Raw genomic sequence first — 21,345 nt, forward strand, 5'->3', positions numbered from 1 at the left:
TGGAAAATAGTTCCTGGCTCCAACAGTCATTTCCATTCAAGATTAGGAGAGATTTGTGTGTTCCGCAAAAATGTGTGGTGTGTTGATTTGACTGGATCCGAGATTTTGGCAGAATGCAACAGAGGCCTGATGGGAATCACAAGGTGCTCACTTAAAAATGTTAAGTCTCAGAATCAGTTAGAGTTTGCAAGTCAAAACTGGTGGCCCTTCCTTATTTTTTTTACACAGATGTCTAAATAGTATATGTAGATTCATATGTGTGTGTATGTACATTTGTACAACTATTAACATAGACGTATGCGGATACTCTACTTTCACTGTTTACCTCTCTGCCGATTATTATTGTGCTCCTTTTTTAATATAACTTTTCTCCCTCTTTCTCCCCTATTATTTGGGTTTTACAGTCTTTTTTGATTCGGTTTCAAATCAATAGTCGTCATTGAATAGTTTGCAAGTCACTTTCAACATAGCAAATATAAACTGCAAGAAGCTCAGAGCAGTGACATTGGCATCTCTGTACTTTACACCGTTTATCCGAAGCTCATGCTCTAATCTAATATGGAAGTAAATCGACTGCAATGAAATTAAACAATATCATTTTCTGTTCTCTTTCATCCAATACCAAACCTTGAATAGTTGGCGTCGAGGTGTGTTTCTGAAAGGGCGGCAAAAAGGCCTTTCTAAGCTCAGACACTAGTCCACCAAATTTAAGCACTGAATGTGTCAGCAAATGAAACGATCTTCTAATTGAATTGATCAACCTTCCAAGCATCAACCGCTGGTCTTCTGATCTTCAACGTTTTTTAACCGCTTAATTAACCCGGCTCATGTACTATTTAACAATTGCCCTCCAAGAAAGGCGTAGTGGCGTGATTGGGTTCCCACTAAAACAGGATTACTGTGAGATTTTGCGGGAGGCCAATTAGGAACTCCTTCATGTAGCGTGAGAAAGCAGGCGCCGCTCCATTGCAGGGGCCACATGTCATGAACCCTCCATGACTTTCCTCTTTGTCTCTGCCAAAAACAATGACGCAACCTTGTCACAAGCGGTTAGCTTTGACACATAACCTAGAATAATCTGTCCGTGCAGTGTACGTGTGCAGCGAGATCATTTTGGGGTTTTATGGTTCTCTCTTTCCTTTGTCCCAGGCACGGCACCATGTGCCAACAGTTGATATTTAAGCCCACTTGTAGAGTTGGGCCACCAAGGTTTTCTCAAATTCTCTTATTTCTCGCCATGCAGGTGTTATGTCTCCTTAGTTTTCATTTCAGACAAATGGAGGTTGACTGGTTAAGTGCACTGGAGGAGGCACATACTGTAGGCTAAAAGGGAGTATCTTTGCAGAATCTATCCTGGTTTGGAGTTGGAGGAGAGCAACCTTGAAGGCATTTAGTGACACCACAGGCCTGCATTTTGGAAAGAGGCCTGGCATTTAGAGGTACATCCAGGCAGAATGGAGGATGATCCATTCTGCGGGAAACTCAATTCATCAATGAGTTTAGTCAATGCATAATCTATTAGAGTTAATGGTTTTCAAACTTCCAAACACAATCCAAATTTGAGTACTACCCCAGCTCTTTTGACATGCTTGATCACTATTTCCACCACCTTGATGTTTTCATTAGTCTCCACAAACTAAGGCCCCTAGGGGTCACTGAGGTAATTGCAGGGAATCTCCAGCAGAATATCCATATATTTGTTGTAGATTTTTTTGTATGGATTTTTTCATAAAATATAAAAACTGAAATATATTTTTAACAAAAGGGACTTTTCAAAATAACCCAGTTTCATTTTTATAGGTTAATGCTTTAATTATAAAAAAATGCATAATAAAAGCAATAATTAAATATCTTCAGTTCAAGATTAATCATTAAGATTAATTTATTAAAAATTGTGTTAAAAGATTTTGGAAAATCCACATTTTATTCAACTTTCAAGCCCTTCATGAAAATGCAACAATAAAAAGCAAATGTATTCTAAAAACATTGGAACTAATCATAAAATGTTCTTCAAAAACAATAGTTCAATAAATGCTTATTTTCAAATTTCACAAGAAAACAAACACACATGGTGTACAATTATTGTTATTTAATAACCATGAATCACTCAACTGTAAAGATACAGTTTGTAACTGTCTGTCTGGACAGACACCTTGGCAGCGCTACTGCAGGGTAAAGGCACAATCACAGGGATTTTGGGAAACTTACAGTAATGTCGTATGTCACAGCACAATAACCTGCCGGTAAAACAAAGACACAGGATGAAAAAACTTTCCATCAGCCATTGCTGCTCTGGCTTTGTCACATGTGGTCCCCCCTTCAGGAGCCGAAATCAAAAAATACATCTTTAGGGAGGCACAAGCATCACTTTTTCAACTGTGATTCAGAGTCCTAAATTGTTGGGTCGATGCTGGTTTACAATCCATTACTTTTAACCAAAGTATCGACTTAACTCAAGCATTCAAGGTCAATACGATGTACATGTTTTTTTTTCAAAGCAGAAATCACATTAAATATCTGGCATTTTGGATTTAGTATCAGCGATATTATGCTAACCTGAAACCAGAATCATTGAATCCCTAGCTTTTACAGCATTTCCTTGGTCAGCTTTAACAAAGAAAGTAGATATGGAAGTGTTTGAGATCGTGTACAAGAGTTTAAAATAAAATGGTGAAACAGTCAACATAAGAAAAAATATACAAGATAAAAGGAAAACCACAAACAAGTGTGAAGTAAATAAAGAACTTGCGTCTAAATCAGGGGTGTCAAACACATGGCCCACAGGAGGAGATTTTTGTTTACTTGTAAAGCTTTTCAAAATGTAGTAATTTTCATCGGTTTTAAACTCAAATCTTGACAGCATGAGCCGTAAGCCTCCTCAGATGTAATTGGAAGCTCACTGTTGATTCCAACTTATTAGCCTGAAGGGGCTCCTCCTTAGGCTGCTTCAGCCAGACGCACGGCCCTCCAACCAAAACATAAAAAAGTTGTCTGGCCCACTTGAAGTGGTATTTATTGCAAACTGGCCCTCAACCTAAACTGCGTTTGACACCCCGATGTAAATATTCCACAAGCCGCACATCGTCCTTTGGTAGGTTTCTTCCTTTAATCCCCCCGGAGGCTTCAAGGTGAACAAAACATTTAACACCATAAAGGCCTCTGGAATGATGCACTACATACATAGTTTATACTAGTGGCAGATACTGCCAATAAAGATTTATGAACACAAAAACAATATAAAACAACAGAGGTTATATGTGATTTTGAAATACAGCGGTTCCCCTAGTGACAGTCTAAAATAAGGGTCATGGTAAGCGCGTCAATTCCACTTCATCTTTGCTTGGCAGAGAGAACAATCCATAACGGTATCAGTCATCCAAGACCAGTGCAGAGTGCAGGACACTTGTGTCTATAGAATACTTTAGATTTCTTTCCCTTTATTCTGCGTCAGGGGGCGACGCCCTCCTGGTCCATACTGCAGCCGAGCGCTTCGATGTCGTTGCTGATGTCGGTGATCATGCGATCCCACTCGTCGCCCTCCGACGTCTCCCGGCCCTCGTCCGATCCCCCGCTGTCGCCGCCCCCGCCCGCCGCCCCGTTGCCATTGGTGGTGGAGTCGGAGGCGGAGCTGGCCGTGCGGCGGTAGCGCCCGAAGCTGTCCGTGATGATGCCTCGGCCGTCCTTCACCCCGATGGTTTCGAGGAAATTCTCAAAGTGCTGGTTGTCCTTCTCTGGAATGAAGGGGCGTAGGCCTGAAAGAAGACGGAGTGGAATGGAATGGTTTAATAGAAGTCATGCAAGACTCCCGAACGATTTGTTCGTCGTGAACAAATCTTGACCCAGGAATTGAGAGTTACTTTGCCTAAAGAGTGGGCGAGCATTAATCCTCCACTGACAAACTGAAAATAATTACTGAGAAATTGAAGTCAAAGAGCAAAGAAGGCCAAGGCATTTGCCATAATTCATAATGAATGTGGCAGATTTACACTTTGCATTCCACCAAAATAATTCATTCAGGCAGAATTAAATGATTCTTGTGAGAATTGTAGTCAACCGACTCTTCTCAGTATATCGTTTACCGTACATTATACCATCAAATGACCGAAGAGTCTGAATATTGAACAACTCTTTACTGAGTGACCCTTTGTTTGAAAAAAAGTCAAACCTCTCATTACTATTTAATACACCACCGGCACAGAACTCTGCTTCTTTTAAGGAGGGCAAGTTTATTACTAGCACTTATTCAGGAGCCTGGCACACTTCTACGTCACACATTTCTGTCAACACCGAGAGGAAATGCTGTCGTACCCAGTAGGAGGAACTTCCTACTGTCTCCGTAGAGTTGTCGTAGATTGATGCAGAACTCATGGATGGAGGAGCCATTGCGGTATTCGTGCAGCAGCGTGGCAAACTGCTGGATCTCCTGAGAGGACAGCTTGGTCCGCAGCTGAGAATAAAAGAGTGAAAAGGTCATGAGGGACTTGAATTCTGTTGTGTTGCTGGGAGCGAAGAAAATACTCAATCAACGGTCAATATGCATTAGCAACTTGCAAAACAGACCAAGACTGACTCTTGTAAATCATCAACCTCTACAATAGATGATTTTTTAATTTCTAAACAGGGTGTTTGTAGGGATCAGAGTTAAACAATTGTCTTAAAAAGTATTCAATTTTCAACAAAATGTAAGACTTTTCGACAAATCATCTACTGCATAAAAAAGACTTGCATGGAGATGATTTGTAAGGTACTTATCAAGGTAAGCACTATATATTTGGCAGAAGTAGAAACAGGGTAGATTATGAACTAAATAATTCTATACTAAGCTCAGTTTTATCAAAAATGTTGATTCTGATGCAGATGAACTTTTGATATATATAGATATAGATATATATATATATGCATGAATGAAACCAGACAAAATGTAGCACAAAAACTCACCTGACATCAGTCCCAAAAACACACACATTTCCTATAACCATAAACACTATTCACCTGTTTCACTATTCACACACATTCACACGTTTCGATATTCAAAACTCTTTCTGCAAAACCTTACACAAAAGTGGCAAAATAAATCATTCATTGCACTATATGCTATATGTTCATTCATCAAACACGTGCTCTAAATATAATTAACTCAAGTCATCACACTGGTCCTCCAGGTGTAAAAACCAAGCCTCAGAATTGCAGGGTCAATAAATAGGGCCAAGAGGCATGACCATGGGCTTTGGAAAAATGGATCCTAACAATGCCCAGGTTGCAAGACAACAGAGAGGAAGAGGACGAAGGCAAGGACGAGGAAGAGCACAAATAATGTGTGAAGTTGATGTGATATTATGGCCTGACCCAGACATGAGACGAGATGACGACAATGCTGATGCTGAGTAACCTCTACATTTGCTGCATTTGGAAATTGTGTATTTTACTGCGCATGGACTCTTCATGGTACTGCTTTGGATTTGTCTTGCCAGAGTATTCCTGAAAGGGTTATTTGAAGAGTCAGTGCTGTGATTTTACAAAGTTCCAAATTATTTCTCTGAAAACCTCTTCTAAACATTTTGGTAGAAGTGATTTGGAATTAATCCCTCCAGTGTGTAACTATCAGTCATGTAGTCTGTGTTTTTGACAGACTGAGTGCTGTCTGAGGGCAAAGTTTGAATTGGGACACGCAAATTAGATGTTTTTACCGTTGGGTCTTGGTTTTTTTTTTTTTAATTGTTTTTGAATGGTGAGTTGTTCGAATAAATTGTGTCTAAGCAATTGAGAGAAAACTGTGGACCAGCAGACACCCTATCCACAGTTAAATGTAACATTTTCCACTGTACTTTTTTTTTAACCACACACACACACACACACACACACACACACACACACACACACACACACACACACACACACACACACACACACACACACACACACACACACACGTGTCATACTGTGGTCATGTAGTCCTGCAGTAGCTCTGTGGCCGTGGTGCTCAGCTCTCCCTCGCTGGCAGTCTTGGTCTGAGGCGACGCTGGGGTGGAGGCCGACGGAGAGCTCCCCCCTGCCTCCAAAGATTCCTGAAACGAACTTCAGAGAAGGGTAAAAAAGAAAGAAAAAAAGTGATTTGACGAGGTTGTGCTTCTGTGCAAATAAATGACAAAATGACAGCCCCTCTACCACGAGAAGAAATCTGAAAGCACTTTTAATGTTCTGCTCCCTTTGGCAATTGAAGGGTGGAAAATCCAGGTTTTGCGGATATTAAATTACAGCCATTTACAAGCATAAAAACAGTGTGGCTGAATAAGACAAGTGGTTAAGACTCAGCAGATTCCGTTTGGACTCTGTAATGCTTATTTATTGCTGAAGTATGATGTACTCAGGCAGTAAATTGGAGAGAAATAGCAGAGGGAAACACTTTCTGAAAGGTGTTAAAAACTGCCTTATGGGAAGCGCGTCAACCTGGTGGGACTGTACGTACAATGTGCTGGCTTCAGCGTCGAAAGCTTCTTTAACGTCCACTTTGCTGGAGTCATCTGTAGAGATATGAAATTAGTGATCATTGAGAGGGACATAATTTTATGATGGCATTTTAAAACATTAAGACATTTTCTAAAATGTGCAGCAGAGCTCAAAACCTCACACAAGGATCAGACACTGTGGCTCAGTCAGCTAAACACAGTGAGAGCAGATCCAGTGCACAGGGCCAAATGCCACTCAAATTTACTGTAAACAGCCTTAACATTCTTCCGATTACATGTACAGATTAGTCCAGACACTCAACTTTGGGGTTGCGACCCCACATGGTGTAACTTGATATACACACAGGGTCGCAGGACATTTCTTAAGACTGATATATTGACTGAAATATTTCATGACAACTTAAATTGAATTGGTTTAAAATACATCATACTTTCTATATAGTCCATTTGGAGCTCTATGATATCATACAAGTAGCTGATGCAATACTGAAATTAATATGAAACAGTTTTCTAAGACGCAATGTGGAATATATACATTATGACCAGTTTTGAAAGTAGAGTAAGAAATACTCTTAATATGGACACCAATCCACTGTATATATGATTATGACTAAGTGGAAAAATGTAAAAATGGCAAAACAAGATGGACTAACTTCAGATCTTTCGGGAAAAGATAAATGCAGTAAAAGAAGATGAGATAATCATCGGTAAAACTAGTCCTATCTCAATGAAGTACAATGAGGAATTCTGGTTTGCACTTTTCTAAATTAATGCACAAGCCAAATCAGTCCACCGCCTCAGTAAGCAGTCAGTCTGTCCTTCTACTGGATTCCTCACCGCTGTACAGTGAAAGGTGTCTGGTGGGTGTGGTGGCGCCGTCAAAAATGGCTCTGTCCAGGAAGTCAATGGTTGACTCAGTGTAAACAATCTGAAAGACCTGGCTGAGCAGGAGACACAGCTCCTCTGCTGCTGCCTGGAAAAAAAACACGCAAGATACCCTGAGAACAAGTCATCATCAGAGGGGGAAACCCCCATCTGAAAAGGTTGCCTGTTGTGGAAATCTGAGTAAAGCGAGAAAACAAAAAAATAAATAACCTTGTTTTCGACGGCCAGCACGAGCAGGCAGCAGACTTCCACGAACACAGCTCCGCTTTCTGACAGCGAGCTGAGGGTCTGCGACTTGTTGAGATCAGGACACGAACTTGGACAGGGAGAACCCCCCGACTCCTGGGCTAAAACGCAAAACAACACACTCTGTCAAGTATGGACACTTAGAGGGTCCACGGCCATTATACTATGCGATTCCAGATCAAATAAAGTGATTCCATGACATCCAGGGGCCACCGCATTATAAGATAATCATTAGACCAGACTAATCATGAAGACGAGGGAACTTTTTTTTTTCTTTGATCACCAGAGGTGATGGAGATATTTTCTAACCAGAAGGTGCTCTTCATTTTTGTGAAGATAGTCCCTACCAACATACTTGACACATTAAATGGCAAATTGTTATTAAATGGCAGCTAAATTAATAGGGATAGTAATACAGGATTTTTTAAACAAATAATCTTATGGATTACCATTTTAAGGATGTGTTTAAGCATGTAGATCACCTGTTTTGAGCACAACCAGGTGCAGCGAGTCATCCCTGATGTAGGAGACGGCAGCGATGTCATGGATGGGAACTCTGAGGATGATGTCCTCTCCGTCACGCCACACAAGCTTGACGTTGTAGGCGGAGAGGCTCACAACTGCATCCTGCTCCGACGTCAGCTGGCCAGCCAGCTGGTGGGACTTCTGGCAAAAACATAAGAGGCAGAACACAGGTTTAAAGAAATATGATGGTTTTGGAGGTCCATGTCTCGCAGTCATTTTCCACTTGACGGATACTTTATTCATCCCCGAAGGCAAATAGCATATTTATGTGGATAAAGTCAATTTTCTGTCCTCTCCATTTAATTCCATTGCTTTCGCAAACAGTTTAAAAACATACTTGTGACATGACCATGAAACAGGTCCAACGGAACACAAAATTATATTCAAAATAGGAATCTGTGATGTATTAGATATAGAAGATATGAGTAATGATTCCAACTCCTAGGTTAGGAGGTTAGTCCTGGGATGCCACTGTTGTTGTTGTTTCACTTGTTGCCTTGGTGAATGTTGGTTTGCAGGTTTTGCTCAGTGGAGAAACAACCACTGAGGAAAAAAAGGTTTTGGCCGCACAACCTACACATGGTTCCATGTTTTCTACGTGTTGAGGTACTGTGTTAGCGTCAATCTCATGGTGAGTGGTACAATCAACCTTAACATTTACACTATTGATGGTCAACTGGCAATCAAAAACTACATGACTGCAAAATATAATGTATACAACCAGAAGTGTGATAATTCATAATTATCTGAATCAACAAGCACAAATCTTATAGCCTGGTCCCACCAGTCTTTCTTGCGGGATCTTTACAGTCCCTATCACAAGAGACTGGCCTTTCGCAATGAGCATTTGAAGCAGGAAAAATCAGAGTGCGTAGGGATCTGAGCAACTTTGACAAGGGCAAAATTGTGATGGCTAGATTACTGGGTCAGAGTATTCCAAAACAGCAGTCTTGTGGGGTGTTCCCGGAATGCAGTGGTTAGTATCTACCAAAAGCGGTCCAATGAAGGACAATCGGTGAACCGGTGACAGGGTCATGGGCACTCATGGCTCATTGATATTCGCATGGGGAACGAACGCTACCCCATCTGGTCTGATCCAAGCTACTGTAGCACAAATTGCTGAAAAAGTTCACCCTGGTTATGATAGAAAGGCTTCAGAACCGACAATGCATTGCAGCTTGCTGCGTACTGCATGGGCCTGCATGGACCTGCTGGAGACCGGTCAGAATGCCCATGCTGACCCCTGTCCACCACAAAAAGCTCCTAAAATGGACACATGAGCGTCAGAACTGGACCATGGAGCAATGGAAGAAGGTAGCCTGGTCTGATGAATCTTGTTTTCTTCTACTATACATCATGTGGATGGCCGGGTGCGTGTGAGTCTTTAAATTGGGGAAGAGATGGCACCAGGACATACTATGGGAAGAAGGCAAGACAGCAGAGGCAGTGTGATGATCTGGGCAATGTTCTGCTGGGAAACCTTGGTTCCTGGCATTCATGTGGATGTTACTTTGACATGTACCACCTACCTAAACATTGTTACAGACCAAGTACACCCCTTCATGGCAACGTTATTACCTGATGGCAGTGGCCTCTTTCAGCAGGATAATGCACCGTGCCACACTGCAAAAATTGTTCAGGAATGGTTTGAGGAACATGACAAAGAGTTCAAGATGTTGACTTGGCCTCCAAATTCCCCAGATCTCAATCTGATCAAGCATCTGTGGGATGTGCTGGAACAACAAGCCTGATCCATGGGGGCCCCACCTCGCAACTCACAAGACTTAAAGATCTGCTGCTAACGACTTGGTACCAGATACCACAGGACACATTCAGAGGTCTTGTGGAGTCCATGCCTCAACTGTTCAGAGCTGTTTTAGTGACACGATAGGGACATACACAAAATTAGGCAGGTGGTTTTAATGTTGTGGCTGTTCAATGTATATATTCACTGAAAATAGGGTTCTTGTTCAAGAACATCTTCTCCTTCACCAATGGGGCAAGTTGATAAATCAAGGTTTTTCCGAATCCAGTCGGAAGAACAGCTCTAAAAAAAAAATCCAACAGTGCATATTTTTGTTTGTGTTTTAGTACTGTTATAACATCTATTTGTACTAAAAATGATGCTATGGCTGCATCATTGCATAATTGTCTTCGGGAGCCACCATTGTTGTTGTTCTGAAATGCAGCATGCTCTGTAACTCAACTAACCCACCTCCTAGAACAACGGCAGCCTCTGATTGGATCGTCCCACGGCTGGACGGGCTGAGAGGAACATTCCATTCGGGAGCTGCGCCTTGTCAAAATTACCCTTAAAACCTACACTCACCGGCCACTTAATTAGGTACACCTGTTCAATTGCTTGTTAACACAAATAGCTAATCAGCCAATCACATGGCAGCAACTCATTGCATTTACAGTGGGGCAAAAAAGTATTTAGTCAGCCACCAATTGTGCAAGTTCTCCCACTTAAAAAGATGAGAGAGGCCTGTTATTTTCATCATAGGTATACTTCAACTATGAGAGACAAAATGAGGAAAAAAAATCCAGAAAATCACATTGTCTGATTTTTAAAGAATTTATTTGCAAATTATGGTGGGAAATAAGTATTTGGTCAATAACAAAAGTTCATCTCAATACTTTTTTATATACCCTTTGTTTGCAATGACAGAGGTCAAACGTTTTCTGTAAGTCTTCACAAGTTTTTCACACACTGTTGCTGGTATTTTGGCCCATTCCTCCATGTAGATCTCCTCTAGAGCAGTGATGTTTTGGGGCTGTCGCTGGGCAACACAGACTTTCAACTCCCTCCAAAGATTTTCTATGGGGTTGAGATCTGGAGACTGGCTAGGCCACTCCAGGACCTTGAAATGCTTCTTCCAAAGCCACTCCTTCGTTGCGCGGGCGGTGTGTTTGGGATCATTGTCATGCTGAAAGACCCAGCCACGTTTCATCTTCAATGCCCTTGCTGATGGAAGGAGGTTTTCACTCAAAATCTCACGACCATCTCTAGGGTTTAAAGAGAATGGTCCGAAAAAGAGAAAATATCCAGTGAGAGGCAGTTGTGTGGACAAAAATGCCTTGTTGATGTCGGAGGTCAGAGGAGAATGGGCAGACTGGTTCAAGACGATAGAAAGGCAACAGTCACTCAAATAACCACCCGTTACAACCAAGGTATGCAGAATACAATTTCTGAACGCGCCAAACCTTGAAGATGGGCTACAGCAGCAGAAGACCACACCGGGTGCCACTCCTGTCAGCTAAGAACAGGAAACTGAGGCTTCAATTCGCACAGGTTCACCAAAAATGGACAATAGAAGATTGGAAAAACGTTGCCTGGTCTCGATTTCAGCTGCGACATTCAGATGGTAGGGTCAGAATTTGGTGTAAACAACATGAAAGCATGGATCCATCCTGCCTTGCATCAAGGGTTCAGGCTGGTGGTGGTGTAAATTTTCTTGGTACACTTTGGGCCTCTTCGTACTAATTGAGCATGGTTTAAACACCACAGCATACCTGAGTATTGTTGCTGACCATGCCCATCCCTTTATGAGCACAATGTACCCATCTTCTGATGGCTACTTCCAGCAGGATAATGCACCATGTCACAAAGCTCAAATCATCTCAAACTGGTTTCTTGAACATGACAATGAGTTCACTGTACTCCAATGGCCTCCACAGTCACCAGGGCTTTTAATTTGAAACAAATTTTTACCAAAATAAATGTTCGCTCTCCTTGCTGGTCGTTCCAACACATTGAGAAGTATAATTACAGCTTTTGCCGGTAATTAACAGGCGGCTCATTTCATGCGTGCACGCAGGATGAAGTCGACTAGTCTGAATAAATGTTGTGTACATTATAAAAAATATTGCATACGTGAATCACCATACTTTAGTGTCATTTGGCAGCTTTCGACCCCCCCCCCCTCGCATCATTCAAAGAGGAGAATCAGAGCTTCCAAACAAGATCACTTGTGCAAATCAAGCAAAAATTATGCTATGACAAGCTATGACTTGTTAATGACAAGGTTGTGGCAAACTGTGTTTCTGAGATAATCGCCTTGAAAGTTTTGCCGAGACTTAGCTTCGTTCACCTAGCTCCCAGAATGCAAATGGGGTAGCCAAAGCCAGATGGCTACTTAACATACTGCGGAATGGGCCAATCACTGCTTTGTTCTTGTGTTTTGAGGGAACATTTAACATATTTTTGTTAAAGTTTTGAAAATACGTTTATAAATAAAAAACAAAAAAACACAAAGGAACACGGATCTGGAAAAATCTAATTTTCCTTCAAGAAAGGTTTTTTCAACTTACTTTGCTTGTCCTGGCGATGTTAGAAATGCGCGAAATGGCAGCTTTTGCTGTGGTGGGACACATATATCATAGCGGCAATTTGAAACCATTAATCACATTCTTAAACAACCAAATCGTATCTTAAATGCCCCGACGGCAGCGGTGTGCCAGAACCCCGGGGGGCCAGGGACTGGGGATCCTAGACAACGGGGAGCTGGGATTTACAGGCGGGAATCCACAGCCCCGGGAAATGCACCCAACGAGGGTCCCTAACGAGGTGACATTGACACCGGGAAAACGATCTTCAGTACACCACATTTCATTTAAATGTGTACATTAATAAAATAATAACAGGGCCTGATAAGTTGAACCAATGTAATGTTAAACTGCTGTAATTAACAGGCAGCTCGTTTCATGCGTCTACACCGCACAGCACTTATAAATATATTTTTATTTCAAAGGCTTGTTATTTGTTTAGGTTTTGTATTTATCTGTAATGTTATACTGTTAACAATGTTAGTTATAACATTCTTTCTCATCAGAAAACAGATCCATGGTGGGAGCTGGGCAGCCAGTTTCCTGTAACAATTAGAATGAATAAATAATCATAATAAATCTAATCGTTTACAGTGGAAACCACAACTTGCCATGGACATTTGATATCCTTTCATGTTCTGTTTCCAGTGGAAGTTTGTTTTTGAGACTCAGCAGCAAAATGGAAGTGAATGGAGAGGGGAAAAAATGAAAGCAACTTTCCACACAGACTCCCGAGGCTGCTTGTGAAAGTGAGGTGCTGTGTTCCTGACGTTCTATTGAGGTTGGAAAATAGTCACATGTTCTACAACCCTTCCAGAAGGACAGTTGGGATGAATTGTTTTTATCCTGTTGATTGATTGTTGTGCACATTAACAAACTTAAAACCAAAATAAACAATTTTATTTAAACACAAGATACATATTTAACTTTATATGAAACAGGTCTCCTATGTTGCTGCCTGGCATTCTGAAGAGGCAAATACTGTTGGAGTTCCCCATGCACCACACAAGAAAACTCTTTAGACTGTTTAGTTTCATGTGCTTAATTGACCCAATTCTTAATCACAATCACACTATTACAGATTAATTGGTAGCAACCCCGGTTAACTGCGTCATTACAGACACAGAAATTTGGATGGTATTTAATGACCTCAAACACAGACGCACCGCACACGGTCCACGTGAATTCCATCGGGAGCTTACCCTGGCGTTGTCGATCAGCTGCAGGACTTCGGTCCGGCTGGAAGGGTTCAGATAGCCTGGCACTGAGGTCAGCTGTCCCAAATACTGTACAGCGAAAAACATGGACTCAACTATTAATCGGGGTTCCAAAAATCCAAGTATAAGTATGCATACTGGCATTTGTAAAAGCATATTTATAACGATTAAGGTCATTTTGTATTTAATCTAAGTGTTAAGACAACTCATGTATTCGCTTGTCTACACACTTTGACCTCCTTCTCGATGTAGTCGTTGAGCAAGATGTCGGGGTCGATGCGGTGGTCGGGCTGGGAGAGGGAGAAGGTGTGGAGGGCCCTGCGCTCTGCAGCTTTCTCCTGGCCCTTCTTGTCCCGTCCCTTCTCTCCTTTCAGGAACACACGCTTGAACGGAGACACGATACCAGGCTAATGGAAACACAGCCACAGGGAAGGAATCAAAGATATTAAACAGAGATCTGTCAGTCACAGCCTGCTAACGTCACATTAGTAGGCAAGTTGTCGGCTAGCAGCTTGAGGTCCAATTTAACGTAAAAGATCATATTTAAACTTTTCAATTCACCAAAAGAAGCAGGAAAGTACAAGTACTGGGTACTCTCATTCAGAAACTTGCCGATACCGAGTGCAGACTTAATAACGATAACAGGAAGCTCACCAATTTGTGAATCACCATTTTTCACCATCATCCGTCAAACTTTATATACAATGTAAAAATTCTAAATCCATCAATTATTTCCTTGTATATGACCAAATAAAAACAAGCAAAAACTGACAGGCATCCATAGAGAACAATTAATCAGTGTAATACCAAGTAAAAGTCTTTGAAAACCCAGTACACTTTCACCCATAAGAATTAAGCCTCTGCAACAAAGAGCCAAAAATTCAAAGCAAAGAAGCCTACCTCGTTGTCCATGAGCCCTCACTTTGAGAGCTTCCTATTCAATGACAAGCTGATGCAAGCGCTACACTCTGCCTCAGACGTTTATTTCAATCACCTGTTTTCTCCAGTCACACACACCCTTAGCGACAGGTGGTAACTGAGGAGTGACGTACAGGGTCAGACAGTCGCTTTACTTGTGTGCAGGGGCATAAAGCTTCTGAGATACAGGAACAGGAAGGGACCAACCACTGACTTCCTGTGATGACACATTCAATGCTTTTAACACACGAACACCTTGAGCAACAGCTTAAAAAAATGCTTTGCATTTTGCAAGAGGTTAGTAAAGCCAGAGTAGAAGGATGTGGACTTACTTTCACTTCAGCTAAAACATTTATTTATTAGGCTTTTTATGACTTGCCTTTGAATTGGCAAGAAAAGGATTGTATGTTGTGACATATGATCACAAGCTTTAGAAATGTGGACCAGCACTTCTGATGGTCAGTGCATTATTTAACAAGCTTATACTCCTGGTGGATGGTGGTAAAAAAGAGGCACATTAACATTTAATGTGCTCTCTCAGTGAAATGTGAGACGGCTGCTACCGCAGGAGGCTGACAGGCACTGTTTATGTCCTCAAGGGGGACAGGAGCCTATGTGTGCTATAGGAACAGAAGTTAGACCTGACTTGGTCATATGACGACGCAAAACGCAGCATAACTGAAGATTCAAGAAGGTTTGAACTTTTACTCATTTCAAGAGTAATGCCAGAAACACGGTTCCTGACTCAAGTGCACTTGGACTGCAGTTTGTGAGCATCGCCCAGTGCTGCACAAGGAAAGTTAGCCTAAAATAAGAACCTGAGCTGCTATTATTTCGTCAAAATATATTTTTTCCCCAATCCATAAGATTGCCTGTGTTGGGTGCATTATCATACAAGACATTACACTATAATTCCATTCAAAACTGTAACCCCCCTCCCCCTCCTTGGAAGTATGCCTTCTTCTGATCAAGTGGGGTTTTTTTTTCGTCACTTGAGGTGGTGGGAATATTTTCTTTCATTATTTTTTGTCAATGTTCATCCAAGGCAAGCTACAATGGATTATCAAATTCGCCACAGTTTCCTTTCATGTGTCTGTTTCATGTGGCAGGCCACATCGCCAATAACGGAAACAACTATAGAGAGGCACGTGCATAACAAATACATTGACTGGCTGTTTCAGAAAGTGCCAGCTAAATAGAGTATCAAATATGAGGTTGTTTTTCTTTTTACAAGATAATGTTATGGATTAACACGTAATCATGAACATAATTAAAACAATCACAATCAGAGTAGTTCAATGGAAACTAAATGAGTTGCAAAGTGTAGCAATAATTGTGCTAGAACTAATATATGAGTATGTTGCACCTTTCCACCAACTAGGCTAGCATTCCATGTGATAGTAAAGTCCAACTGTGTAATAATAGGGATGTAAAGTACTGTAAGAATGTTGAAGCGATTACATTCATATCCACCAAATGCAATTCAACACCCCCCCCAAGTGGTAAACAGAGATATTGGAGTCACCGCTAACAAATATCTGATGTTAAAGGCTATACATCCAGTGGTGTGATTTGAGGGTTTGGTCATTGCCAAAATGGTTATACACTGCCAAGCCTTCATAACTCAATGTCAAGGCAGCTTTTATCTCAAAGGACTACTGCCTAGTTATAGTCCTCTTTCAGTAGCTTCTGTATTGAGCTATTTTAATGTGGCACTTCCTGCTGCAATACATTGATTCCACAGTCTTTGATTTACATTTCTGACAATTAACAACTTTAATTATTTATTTAAGATCAAAATATTCAAAATGTCAAGCTCTTGTTCAAACAAGCGAGAACACTGTGCTTTCTTCACACTTTATGGTGAACTTGTTATATACAACCATGTCTTCACAGATAAATATATTTATCCTTCAGAAAGTAGAAACATTTCAGGTTAGACCTAATTACTTTAGCTTGGGTGGGAAAATTACACCAAACCTTAGATATTGTTCACGTCACATCCTGCCTTGCTTTAGGGATCTATTTACATAACCCTTCACTATCTTTCAGAGCCAAACAGAGATGAGAGAAAACCAAGCATAGCTGTAAAAAATAAATAAAAGCACCTCATTCCCTAATGTGAGACATCAGGCACAATGAGAAATGAAAAACAAGACATGGAAGGCAATAATCCTGAAGGAATAGTCATTGTTGTAATTTATAACAGGGTGTTTGGGGAATAGGTATGTTTGTTTCTTGGTTAGTGTTAAGAGACAGGGGGAATATCATGAGAAGCAAAGCTACACACCGGGAGTAAATTATGTTAATAATTAGTTGCATATGACAGCTCACAACCCTAACACCAAACCTCTCTAATGATATGACTCTAAGAAGCAAAACCAAAACACTTATGACTGATTTATTATTCCTGGGAAATCCCATCTCTCTCATGCATTTAAATCATTTCCCCAGATAACACCACCACCACAAATCTATGGCCCATCTCACTGCAATTACACAAGGACTTAAAACAGCATGATTTAACACATCAGTGGATTTGTAATTTGGAACTAATTTGGATAGTGCTGTACAAAATCATATCAGGGTGTCTGTAGAATAAAATGTATGACCTTTTAATGGAATTTATCGAATTTCAGACTGATTTTTGGAAAACATCTGCTCATTATTTCAATTAAGTATTTCAGGTAATAGGTTAGTAACTATAATACATCTAACCATTAATTTGTTTCAACACAACAGACAGGTAAGTAGAAGATTGTCTTGAATTTCTCTCTTCACTATGAAGGTGAGTATCAAGTGAGTTGGGTTCATCTAGAACAGGTAAGTATGAAGGTATTGGGTGCAGGTGTAGGCTTAGGGTTTTATAACATCAGAAATGTTGACTCTGATGCAGAGGAAATTGAATAATTTAGACACTATTTAATGTTAAGTCATTCATTTAATGAATAATAATAATAATAATAATAATAATAAATATAGTTGCAGGCAGCAATCCACAGGGTCCATTTTAGTCCTGTAATTGACAAATTACAATTGAAGATTTTCTGTAGTGATACATGAAACTACACAAACTCAGCCTGATTCTCATCCGAATTTGGCATGACGGACAATATTGTAATTGTTCGCCGATAGTCTTCTTTGTCCTGTGTAGTGTGTCATAATATTGTAGACTTGACTGTTTTTCGTCATGTGGAACAATAAACACACATTTTATAATTATTTTATGCAACAATCATAATTAATACATGTAATTTCACAAACATAAGTAATAAAGTTTAGTTTTGATTTGTACTTTATTGTATTATTTCTAACAATGTACAATTAAAAAAAAGTTTAATAGATTACTTGTCTATATTGCAATACAGACAACATTTATTGAACATTAACATTCATTTGGAATTTTAATTGTTATGGAAGGGCTCATCACTTTTTAAAGCCATTTCTCTTTTCATTTCATTAGGTTTACCTGTAGGAAGCTGCATGAATGATTTTTTTTTGACAATAACCGTCTATTTTGGCATTTAAACCAAACCTGATCATTGTTCTAACTTACCCTATTGGCTGTGAAAATATTTGTAGTCACAGTGACAGAAGTTGAAGATTGGTGTCTTCTGGGGCAATAATGACGTATTAATGGAAGCTTACACAGTGAAGCGAAGGGAAGCGAAGTTACGCAATTTTAGTGTTGACGCCTTTCTGGGAATTAAATTTCAGGTAGGTTACGGTTCCATGACATCTGAAAGTGTTGGCATCTTTGTGTCACAAATTACAATTTCACGGCTTCTAGTTTTCCGACGCTTTCGTTGTACACAAACGCATCACTTATTCACACAGTCGGGGTAGACTTGACTCGACGTGGTCACGAGTATCTGTGGATTAAGGTGTTTTTTTTGGGGGGGGGGGTTCACGCCCAAGTTCACCGATAGGTTACGATTGTATGACACCAGAAAAAGGTTGCCGTTTTTATGTAATTATACACAATTTTCAGGGTACTATTTTTGAGATTCGTGCCAAGGATATGAACTCATGATGGACGAGCAGATTTTCTACCACTGTCACCAATCCGCTTAAGTAAGAGGGAACACAGACGCCACATCTAACACGGGGGATATCGTATATTGGAATACAATGTCTTCATTAACAAAAAGATCAAAGAGATAATCGAACAGCCCCGTAGACATCCACTATGTAAGACGGTACACACACAACGCTTTTTCCAAACGTTGGCACGTCGGTGAAGCACGAAGCACTAGATTTTGGTCAAATGTTATTGCTTTTTCACTAATTTCTGTTCCGTACGTGGCTCGATTTGGACGAAACTTGAACCCCGACACGTCTAGGACGTCCCGGTTCTAACGACACCTCAATTGTGTCCGTACCTTTAGTTATCGTCCTGACCCCCAAAAATTCAGAGCATAGTAAAAATCCTAACAATAACAATAGGGGATCCCTACAGGATGGACCCATAATAATCTAAATTATCCATCATCACCTTATGTACATTCTTTATATAATTATGCAAACTGGCACATTTCTTTTATAATTGTACTTGTAAAAGGACATTTATTTTAGATTTTCAGGTAAATTTTAGATTATATATATATATATATATATATATATATATATATATATATATATATATATATATGTGTGTGTTATTTTTTGGCAATTGTTTTGATGTATGTTAATAACACCGCAATTTCCCACTGGGGCTGAAGTATATATCCCTCTATATCTATCCATCTTTCTGTCTACACATCTAAAGCTGAATTTACATTTTGTGTGTTTTTTAGGACTCGCAGACAATCTGAAGTAGGCTTGATATGTGGTTTATTCGCTGGGTTTCAGTGTCAGTCAACAGGTCTTTCTCAGTTTCATTATGGCTCATGTCTTTTTAGGCAGCTGACAATGGGCTTTACCTAACGAACCAACTTAGTGACAAAGTTGTCGTGACGGGGAAACAAGCCACGGAATGAAATAACCAACAAACTTACCTTTTTCACTTTTTTCACATCCTCCTCCATTTCTATGGGACGGCTCTCCTCTTCATATTCACTTCAACGCGGCTAATGCAAGGGACGAGACATAACCGGTGACACCCCTTAAACCAAGGTAACCCATGCGACGGTTAGCTTAGCTTCATCCAGTAACTTCAGATGGACCTCCAGCTAGCCTAGCCTAGCCTAGCCTAGCCTAGCCTAGCATTTCGAAAGGGGTGCACCAAACGTTTGGAATTCGAGCTAATAACAAAACCGCAACCACACGCTGGCAGTATACTTCGGCGGTAGAAAAAACATGTCTCCACTCGTGAACGTGGACGTGGTTTGTTTGAATGTAAGGACGACGGCGAATAAATAAATCTGCAAAGGCAAGAAAAGTCAAAGAAAACAGCTCCAACTTTTCAACCCTGCCGCCATTTTGGGCGTTGAACTGTTTGTAGTCCAGCATGCATTGCACTTCAAAACAAAAATCTGTACATAGATAAATATTTACTAAATTTAGAAAATTAATCTTTATATATATGTAAATATAGAATATATGTGTTATACAAATATATAGAAAATATACAAATATATTTTCTAAATGAGGTTTATATATATATATATATATATATATATATATATATATATATATATATATATATATATATATATATATATATATAATGTATAAACCTCATTTAGAAAATATATTTGTATATTTTCTACGTACAGCCTACGAATTTCTTTGTAGGTGTGGATATGGTATTCTATGTTTTACTACGACTGTAAACACGTCTAAAATAAGTGCAGCATTATTAATATGAGCGACTTAGTCACTCGTGTGTTTATTCAGGCAGTGGCGGAAAGCACTAAAAGTCTACTCAGCGTGTGACTTATAATACTTTAAATACATTTAACAGCGAGTAGTGATATGAGTGCCAATGTACGGTGCCCTGACTTTTAGGGGAACCGTGCTGTGTCTGGGTACTTGCCCTGAGAAGTTCTGGGAATGTGTCGCTGCATTCAGACACCAGCATCCAGGCTGAGCAGTAAAAGGCACTCGAGTCCGGAACGCCGTCTTTTTGCACTTTCAAAGACTATATTTATTTGTTCTCTTCTGGGATGAACAGTCTGATATAATAATCTACAGTAAGGCTTAACATTACATTTTTCGGCATAATATTCCTGTTTTCATCTAAAAAAACGAAAACATACAAAAGAACGTTAGCACCATATGTAATCAATAATATTCATATTGTTCCCAGGATCGTGGGGTTGGTACAATACTGGACATCAGCTCTGCTTCTTCTTCTTTTTTTTTTAAAGAACGGGGATTCAATAAAACAATTTACTTACATTTTATATTTAACAACAACAAATAAATCATTCTTTATATTATAGGTTCTCGACCACAACATAAGTTGTATGAGTATACTTTCATAGAGATGCTAGCGACCGTAGCAGTTTGCTCACTGACATGATGCCAACTTTTTGGATACCCCAGATAAATCATATAGCCTAGGGAGTATTAGATTTGTGAAATACACAGACAAGCTAACACAATCTAGAAACTGATTGAATATTTAACAAAGCAATATTTTTTTTTCCCAACACCTTTCATGACAATTTCAAAAACCAGCAGCAATTAATATGACAACTATAGTCGCTTCATTGGAATATCAAATGCATTTTTTTAAACAAAATATCACAGCCAATTCTACAGTAACAACAAAGAAAAAAAAAATAGATACACACAGGTTAAGGACATAGAGA

At 40.0% G+C, this 21,345-nt stretch overlaps 1 protein-coding gene across 1 annotated transcript; it reads right to left on the minus strand.

Annotated features, from left to right (window-relative positions):
* Positions 1-1,945: 1,945 nt before the first annotated feature.
* Positions 1,946-19,992, minus strand: ccm2 (CCM2 scaffold protein). The gene is made up of 10 exons (XM_080024028.1): positions 19,585-19,992; positions 13,900-14,076; positions 13,655-13,738; positions 8,081-8,264; positions 7,563-7,699; positions 7,305-7,440; positions 6,467-6,521; positions 5,940-6,075; positions 4,309-4,447; positions 1,946-3,752 (listed from the first exon to the last, which is right to left on the minus strand). Exons 1-10 carry the CDS (start codon positions 19,612-19,614, stop codon positions 3,448-3,450), a joined length of 1,383 nt encoding a protein of 460 aa, XP_079880154.1. The 5' UTR covers positions 19,615-19,992; the 3' UTR covers positions 1,946-3,447.
* Between the last annotated feature and the right edge of the window lie 1,353 nt (positions 19,993-21,345).

The sequence above is a fragment of the Zeus faber genome (genome assembly GCF_960531495.2).
Source record: "Zeus faber genome assembly, chromosome: 2".
NCBI lineage: Eukaryota > Metazoa > Chordata > Actinopteri > Zeiformes > Zeidae > Zeus > Zeus faber.